Source organism: Crocodylus porosus, unplaced genomic scaffold (genome assembly GCF_001723895.1).
Source record: "Crocodylus porosus isolate Cpor-Errol unplaced genomic scaffold, CroPor_comp1, whole genome shotgun sequence".
NCBI classification, from domain to species: domain Eukaryota; kingdom Metazoa; phylum Chordata; order Crocodylia; family Crocodylidae; genus Crocodylus; species Crocodylus porosus.
The window spans coordinates 1408286-1417498 of record NW_017728942.1 but is presented as its reverse complement, the minus strand read 5'-3'; the positions used below and the strand labels follow the sequence as shown (position 1 = coordinate 1417498).

Here is a 9213-nt window from a genome sequence, read left to right as displayed (position 1 = left end):
AATATTCCGACCTATTGTGGTCTTTCTGAGTTTCAGAAGGGTTGCTCTATTATTTTTCTGTAGTCAAACTCCACCCCACCCCACCCCACCCTAATCCCCCCTGAATATAAGCTTAGAGCTGGCATTTTCATAGGTGCACCTTGAGTCTAATAAGGGTTGTATTGAGTCTAAAAAGGTTGAGAACCACTGCACTAGAGAGAAGGGACCATGGAAACCCTATAGGAATTAACCGTGGTATGAAATGGAAAAGATATACATCATCTTGGCCAGTTGGGGAGGGTCATGCACTATGTTGAACAGGTTAGAAGCCACAAACTTTAACATTTTATCTTGACATGTGGTGATAACTTGGCTCAAGCAAGCCAAAATCTCTTTCTTTCAAGGGTAGCTTTTAGAATCCAGAGTCTTGTTAACATTTCTTAAGGAGGTAGTGCTAATTCTAACCACCTCTAGCTTCCATAAAGCACCGTTCAAGAGTAGATAGTAAACCTCTTTGCAAATGGGTTTGATATCGCCATACCCAGATCCAGAAGATGATGCAGGTAAATAAAAGTGACTTACCAAGCTCACTCTGCAGGCCAGTGGCAGAGGACCCAAACATCCCAAATCTCCCAAATCCCAGTCCACTGCTCTACCTGCTGGGTCATTAGATGTCTCATATGTGCAACATGCAAATGAAGGAAGAGAAGAATATGCCTGGTTACATCTTCTCAATAGTTTTCAGTTGTTTCCTCCAGTTTGATCAAGTCAGATGGATTAAAAGTGCACAGATCTTAAATTTCATTTTGAATATTATCCAAACAGCAGTGGGATGGTTTTTATTTACAGGAAAGAAGTGCCCACTTTTTAAGCAGATACTGGTAAAGTTTGCAGTGGCTCTTTTTTTAAAAAACAAGAAAACTCTGAACCTCATCAAAGTCCACGCAATTCTTTGCATGCTGTTTTCCAAAGCAGATGCTTCATGGCTCCTATCTTTTTCCAAGTAAATAAATACTGGTCTACATCCCCAGCTTGAAGCAACCTGGAATGAAAAAACACATGAATGATACATGACTCAAGAATAATAAACCACTCTGCAAGTACAGCAGCAAAACAGAGGTTTTGTAGGAAACATTTCAGGGGGATGTTAACTCCAATAGTACCTGTATTTACAACTTACTTATGGGATTAAAATACCATGTAAGGGCTTTTTAATAATGGTGCTTACTGCAGTATTTCTTGAGGGTCACAAGTACTTTGTAAATGTTAACTGGCCAGTCATCACAGCAGCTGTAAAGTAAGTGTAATCACTTGGTTACCTGGGGCTGCATTTGTCTTGTTCACACAGTGAGCCATTGTCAAAGCTGGAATTAGAGTCCTGATGCTCAGCCCTAGATTTGGAAAATGAAAGCAGGAGTATATTTGCTCCCCTAGTTTGGAGTTTGTTTTATGCTTGTACACATTTTTAGGAAACGTTCATACCTTTGTGGGCCTAATTGATAGGCTCCATGTACAATCTACCTATGTAATGACAGTGACCATGCTTTATACACGAGTGTTACAGTTGCAGGCACAACTGACTAATTAGGCGTGTAATGAGTTTTATGGAAATACAGTAACTGACATTCTCCTTGCAGTTCCGGTCACAGATCAGGTGCAGGACTGACTACCCATGTCGCCATTTCAACTGACACCCCAGTCCAAAATGAAAATTAAATATTCAGGGTTCCTCTTAATTGGACCTAATTGCTGATGCAGAATGACTTACCCCTCTCGCCCTTCATCCATTTCCAACCCCTATGAAAGCAAGAAACATTAAAACAAGCATGCACAACAAGGCTTCCCTTTCTTTGCCAGCATTGACTGTGCGGGGATTTTGAAGTTGAGGAACGCCGACATCGAGTTGCGGAAGGGAGAGACGGACATCGGCAGGAAGAACACCCGGGTGCGGCTCGTCTTCCGTGTGCACATCCCCGAAGCCAGCGGAAGAATTGTGTCCTTGCAAGCGGCGTCTAATCCCATTGAATGCTGTAAGTCTCTCGCTTGATTCTCTTGTGCTTCTGCCCCACATTTATGTTCCCATCCTCGCGATCTAAATGAAAGCAGAGCAGTGGTTCTCAACCAAGGTGCCACAGCAGTGACTACCAGAGTACTTCACAAAAATGAATTAAGCCCCACCGTGCCATTTTGAGGTAGGTGCTGGTAGGGGTGTTATGGTTCGGGTGTAACCATTATCCTTCATCTAAGACAGTTGTAGGAAGCTGTTCAGCTTCTTCAGGAGACCAGCCAGAATAATGGCCTCTGCCCCAAACATAGGGACATGTCACTGCTTAAAGCAGAGGCACAATTGGGTTAGAGGAGTTTTGCTGGCCATTGTTTTGTGGAAGTTTGTGTGTCTGTGAAAAGGAGGCAAAAGGAGCAAACAAGGTGCCAGAGGGAACCCAGGGCACATCTTGAAAAAGCACTGGACTCATGCCCCAGAGATAAGCTTGGAGAAAGCTTTTGGGACTGAGAACTGACTGAGAGGGGCTTGAAGTTATGAGCAAAAATAGTCTCCTGCTTGATACCTACTTTGTTTGGGGAAACAGGATTTTTTGTACGTTCTGTAGAAACAAGATTGCATTTGGGAAGGACCCGACTCCCTCAATTTCTCCTTCTAAAAAAACAACCCATAACAGCTAGAATTTGGCTAATTCCTGGGGTCAGAAAGGGGTTACAGTATTATATTCACTTTACCCGGGGGTAAAAGGAGCACTGAGGAGTTCAGTGACTTGCCCCAGGGTCACACAGTGAGTCAGTGGCCGAGCGTGGAACTGAACATAATTACTTGGTCTCCATGTGTTCTTCTTGAAGAGCAAATGCTTACTTTGGAAAAGAGACCGGCCTGAATTTTCTAAAAGTCATTGCACACTATCAACATGACTGCAGGACTAAATCGTGTGACTGGCTATTTGTGTGCACTATTGTTTAGCTTGCACGTCTAATTTGTCCGTGCAATTAGAGTTGTCACAATTGATGCACATATGGTGCTTTGAAAACGTTGGCCTGTTTAACTTGGCTAACTGTTTATTCTGGTGATGTGATAATGTTTTGCAAGTATTGGATACATGCAAGCATGAGGCAGAAAGAGGTTGATTTTAGGTGACTTATGGTTAGGCATACTGGAATTAAATCCAACAAATGAAACATTTAAAATTGAAGAGCAGAAAATTAGGTTCTATTGGAGAAGTGTGTTGTGTAAAAAGGGGAGAGGAAGTTGGGATACTGGATGAGGTACTGGAGCATTTGATGGAGCTATCCTGTCTTCACTGGCTTTGTGCCACTTTCGAGGCTCCTGCCAGAAACATAAGCTTCACCCTTCTACACCCATTTTTAGGCTTCGTGTATACAGTGAGAGCAGGTGGACTGGGCTGCTTTTTCTGCGACAGCCATGAGAATGGCATGGAGCCAATGTAGCACATCCTACAGGGGTGGACCTGCCAATCTGGAGTAACAAGTCTTTTCTGTTTCTAATGCATTTTATTTTTAATGAGCAGTATTTACAAATTTTAGTGCCAACTGCTAATCACAGCCTAGTTCTGGGAAACCCAGCAGCAGCAACACAGGTTAAATTACGCCTCCTATGATAAGCCTACCTTGTTGTCTCATGGACGCCAGAAATGTCATTTTTTTTTCCCCTCTAACCGTGACTGATAAATTCACGTTGCACAGCCAGCCTCGCCAGATCATCATTCCTGCTGTTGCAGGAAAGGGCAGTTGGGGGTCACAGCCGCATCCCATCCCTCTTCCATCTCCTGCATGCATATGTTTTCACAGGTCTGCTATTTATTTTTCCTTTACCCCTTGGGCATCCTTGTCCATGACACAGCCTCCTGTAAGATCTGTCCTATCCAGCAGCAGTTTATATTGTCCCTTAGGGGAAGCATCACTAAGTAGCTGCTGTAAGTCAACTGGTCAGTGGTCACTGGTGCTGCCAAATGTGGCTCCCCAGAGATTGTTGTTGCTACAAACACAACACTACACTTTGCCTTAGCAGAAGCTTCCCCTGGTTAGGAACTCCCCTTGGTGTCAGCAGATCATTAGCTGCAGTGAAGAGAGAACTGCAAAGTATCCGCTTTTCATGGGACAGTCTGATTCTGCCTCATTGCTGTCAGAGTTGGCCTTCTGTGCTTTTAGGGGTGGTTTCTGGAGCTCAGAAAAATCATCTGGAACAAGTTCATCCCAAGACAGGTATGCAGGATGAAGGAAAGGGGGGCTGCTGTGCGCTGTATGAAATGGTCAAGTCTGTCTCCCAAAGGAGCTTTTATCCTGCTATGTCTGCACATTCAGCAGCTAGAGGTTCTTTTGGCTGCTAATTTGGTTCCCAAGTTGATGATGAAGTAAAGGCAAGGTTCATTGGGTTAACGTGATATCTTTTGTTAGACCAACTAAATAGACTGACTATTTGGTTGGTCTAATAAAAGTATCACATTTACCCAATGAACTGTGTCTGCCTGATGAAGGTAAGGCACTTTAAACCACTCCTGTAACTGTAGCAACAGGTTAATATTTGCTCAGGGTGCAAGCCCATTCCCTTGTGGGCTTGGCATTGGTGGGCATTTTAGACAGGCTAGAAAAAGTCCTCCCCTTGCATTGGGGGAAACATCCAACAAAGGCCAGCAGACCCCACAGTACTGCCTTCAGCTGGTCTTGTCCCTAAATGGCCTACCTCATGCTGTTACCTGCAGTCATGTGCGCACGATCCTGAGAGTCAAAGACGCCGCAGGTTAGCTTGACGTCCTACTGGTTATCTCTGTATTGCATGTGTAGTTATGAAAGGACTGTGCACAAATTAGTCTCATGTTTAAAATTACCCACATCCGTATGTGCCTTGTTGAATCAGGCCTTCGCTGTACAGTATGTCCCAAATGTTGCATGCGCACAGGGGTCTCTTACTCCAGACAGGCACAGCTCTGCGCTGGGATGACACAAAGCCAGTTACTCCAGTGGTAATGTGCCAGCTATCTCAGAGGGTTTCTAGAGATGTCTTGGACAAGTAAATGCAATTGTTGTCTTTCTTGACACAGTCACTCTGGACCTTGTTGCTATTAAGGGTTACAGCTTGGGACAGTGGTTTTACCCTTCCTGCTCCACTCATTCGTAAAAAGTGATCTGGCCTTCGGTTCTGAAAATCTGAACCCTAATTTCTTTGAAGCCAAAATGCAGTGGGCTATCAGGACATCTCTGGATGCAGAGCTACTGTCAGACGTGGCTAAACTGCTGCATTGACAATGGCTTATTCCTCTAATCTTACTTGTCTCCACTTTTTGGCTCCTTATAAATGACCCGTGAGTAGATTTTGATCTTTCTGGATTTGTCTAGTATTGAAGAATTGATCAAATGATTCTACGAAGCTACTTTGGCCTGTTCACTCCCACTGCCCCTTTCACTGTCTGCTGAGGCTTTATTTTTGGCCTTATGCTTGGCATGTGTTTGGATATCAGAGTCACGTTGTAGTGTTTCTGCTCCTTGCTTGAAACTTGTGCAAAGGAGGACAGGGAAGGCTATTGGAGAGCTTTCAAAGCAGCCACTTTGTGCACTTATGGTGCTGACACATTTGCATTTTGCTTTCCTCCAAGATGCTTGCAAACAAAAAGAAAAACCTTCTCAGATGAGCATTCATGGGAAATGAATGCGAGCGTTGTGAATGCTGTTTGGGCTGTCACAGTTTTTATTCTAATGCCTTCTTGTTAATCCTTGTTTGAAGCATCTCACAGATCTTGCTGTTATTATAAACTCTTTACATTGTAAAAGGTTGCAGTTGGCCAAAGAGAAGAAAGAGAGATTCTGAAACCTGGTTTTATGAAAGATATTCCAAGGTGGTTTAAAAAAAAAAAATCTTTCAGTAAAGTACAAACTGTCCATCTGAGGAATTTAGATGGTTTCTATTATTGACGGAGTATTTTGTTCCACTAAATTGGGTCAAATATCTTGTTTCCTTTTAATCAATTTCCCTGGAAGTTTCCTTTATATTTCTCTTCTTCTAGTAGATTTTTCCCATAAAATTAGACGTTTTGAGTTGATGATATGTGACATATTAATCTCTGTGAAGGAAAGAGCTAGTCATTTTAAAGAATGTTGTCGTCTTGGCATATCACTTATTGCTTTTCCTCAGCTGTGAATCTGAACTGATCAGACTACAATGGAAGGCTAAAGAGGAGTTAGCTTGTCACGATTTAAAAGCAGTTACGAATGATCTGGTGACAGCTGGAAGATTACCCAGCTTGCCCTTTAAGCAGTATGAGTACAAAGAAGACTGCCAATTTTGTCACTAAAATTTGAGGAAAAAGCTTAACATTTTGTGCATTTTGCTTTGATTCTAAGAATGTTTTTTCTAACCCAAATTTTAAAGGTGATGGGGGTTTGTAGGGTTTTTGCTCAGAAAATACTAGGATATTTTTTAAAAGGGAAATTTTGAAATTTCATTCCGATGAAGATCAATGTTTGCCTCTCACTGGGCATGTCGACAGTGCTGTAATTACTGCTCATGAAGTTTAGTACCTGTAATAACAGGAACAGGTACTAACTTAATGCATGACAATCAGCAGCACTGGCACAAATCTTTTAAGTGATGCTAATGCGCAGTAAACTAATTCTACTGCGCATTAGGGCATTTGCATGGCTTTCACTGAGACACGCTAGCACTCAGTAGAATTACTCTGTTGTGCTTTTAGCATCTCATGTAGGCGCACCCACGGTGAAACCACCATTTTCTGTAAATGTAGGCAATGATTGTTCTAGAGTGACACCAGAATGGCTGATGTCAGTTGAATTTGGGTTTGAAAAACACAGGATAATGTAGATTGGCCGTTTGCAGGCTAGAAGTGGTGTTGTGAAAGTAAAATTCAATTTGCTCTTTGCCATCACAATGCTGCTGTTAAGGAAACAAACAGCCCATGCATTACACATGCCATGAGCTTCTGCCCAAAGTTTACTCCCAGGAGATCTCTTCCATGAAGGATTAAAGGGAAATGCTGTGCCTACCCACAGAGGCGGTCTGCAGAGAAGTGAACTGAGGCCATGGTTTTCCTGTCATTAATCACGTGCTAGGTTGGTGAGCTGGCTGCTCTTGGTAGAAAGTATCACACTCCTCTGACTTCATGGCCATTAATGCTTGTTACCCTGCCTTCCCAAGGGTATCCTTTAAGAAAATAATGTATGAAGGAGAGGGCTTGAGCAAACCCTCTATTTTTTTTGTGCATTATTTCTGTTCAGAAGGGTGTGCTGTACAAAGTATTGCCTGAATTTCACTGGCAACAGTTGTCTTCAAAACCCACTGCACTCTCAAATGTGTAGCTGACTAGCCCTTCCCAGGTGGTTCTAACACGTGATTTAACCTGGCTGTTGTCTAGCAGTGTGGGACTCCATGCATACTCAGTTTTGCCAACCACAAGACTTGATGGGAGGATGTGAAGCCTCCAAGAATGTGGGCTTTTTGTTTTTCTTTGTTTGTTTGGTTGGTTGGGGTTTTTTGGCTCGTGTTTCAGTCAGTACAGTGCATGTAAATCACATTTGCAAGCCTTTCTGTGTAACCCCGAGAGGTGGAAGCTTACGTCTTTAATTTTTTTCGATGAAGTGTGATCTTGCATAATTCCTCCGCTTCTCAGGTATCCCATCCTTCCTACTGAAATTGTCTCCCAACCCTCGTTTCTTCCTGCGTCTGGGTCTTACAATACAGAGCTGTTTGCAGACGTTAAAAAAAAAAAAAAATTAAAAAATAGAGCTTTACATTAAACTTAGTGTACTCCCATACCAAGCCCAGTGAATGCCCAGAAGACACATCGCGTAGTTGGACCCAGCTCACTGAGCATCTGTATAGATTAGGAGCTTTCGTGGAGGGTTTTTTTGGTACTTTTATCTAACAGCTGATTGAATCAGATTGAGATTAAAAGTGCCAAAAAGCCCCACTGAAGCACCAGATCTATATAGATGCTGAGGACCTGGGTCTAAGTAACAAACTGCTGCTTCTGCTAAAGCACGATTTTTGGTTTGGTCTCATTTTCTTTTAACGTCTGCAAGCAGCCCCAATCTTTGTATGCCTTTTCCTGCAGCCTTTGCAGTGCTGCTGTGATTGGGATTGGTCTCCTAAGGGATGTCTGTGTGTTGAATAAGTATTGGCTTCAGGAGCTCTGCTACTATCAGCCTTGCCTGAGGCAAGCAGCTTGTGATAAATAAATCTCTCTCTTTTTTCCTGTGGTTTATTTTGGCTCATCCACACTTCACTCTGTTCTGCCACCCCCAGCCTGCATCTCCGTTGAGACTCCTATTGCTCCTAGTTTTTACTTTGGCTCTGATTTTTATGGGATGAAATCCTCAGTTAGCTAGTCCCGCTTGCTTTCTTCACATCTGACACCGTTAGATGGAATGAACCAAGGAAACTTGGGAACACGGCCACTTGAATGGAGCATCGAATCAGGGCCTACTTGGAAGGGGGAGACAGTGCTGGTGGTAGGTGCTGGAGAAGGATGGTGTAGTTTAGGGGACCCCTGAAGTGTAGCTGAGTGCAGGGCTGTAATGTGAATGCAAGCTCTGAGTCACCTAACTTTTTTTTTTTTTTTAAGTGTCTAGGTTTCTTCTCTGAGCTCGACAGGAATGAGTAACATTAAAGAAGCTGCTCCCAGTGCTCCCTAGTTGCTTTAGCCTGCTAGGGGACTCTCCTCTGCCTTCTTCCCAGAAGACTGACCACAGAGAGGCCAGATTTTGTCTCCTGTGCTGAGCTTCTGTTCAAACCAGGTAGCTTCCTTTCATTATCCTCCCTCCAGCTCTGCCATTGGTTGCAGATGTAGGGCTTTTCATTTGAGCAAGCACTCTTAACTCCTTTACTACGAACCACCCTGCCCTACCATGGTATCTCTCAGTGGATTGAATTCAAGCTTAACGAGCAGGTCTGAAGCCCCCCAGTGTTGTTTTTGGTACTTGCACACAGTTTGGAATTTAGGTCTAGAGATGCAAGCCCACGATTGTCGTGTGGTTGAACTCCATCCAGGCAGCTGTGCAATGTTTTATACGACTGCCCAGGTGAATGCAGCAGGGTGGGTAAGACCTGAAAATGTAGTTATAGAAAAACCATGACAAGTAGAAGCCATCTCACCTTTCAGGTCAGTGATTTCTTAGATTTCATAGACATCAGGGCTGGAAGGGACCTCAGAAGATCATCGAGTCCAGCCCCCCTCCCAAAGGGCAGGAAGTCAGCTG

The 9213-nt window shown here is 43.4% G+C and overlaps 1 protein-coding gene across 4 annotated transcripts in view; it reads left to right on the top strand.

Annotated features, from left to right (window-relative positions):
- Positions 1-9213, top strand: part of NFATC2 (nuclear factor of activated T-cells 2) — a 125120-nt gene that overhangs the window by 43927 nt on the left and 71980 nt on the right. For all 4 annotated transcript variants that reach the window (XM_019548142.1, XM_019548141.1, XM_019548138.1 and 1 more), the window contains exon 5: positions 1837-2009. In XM_019548142.1, coding sequence (XP_019403687.1) covers positions 1837-2009 — 173 coding nt within the window. The remainder of the gene's footprint in view (positions 1-1836; positions 2010-9213) is intronic.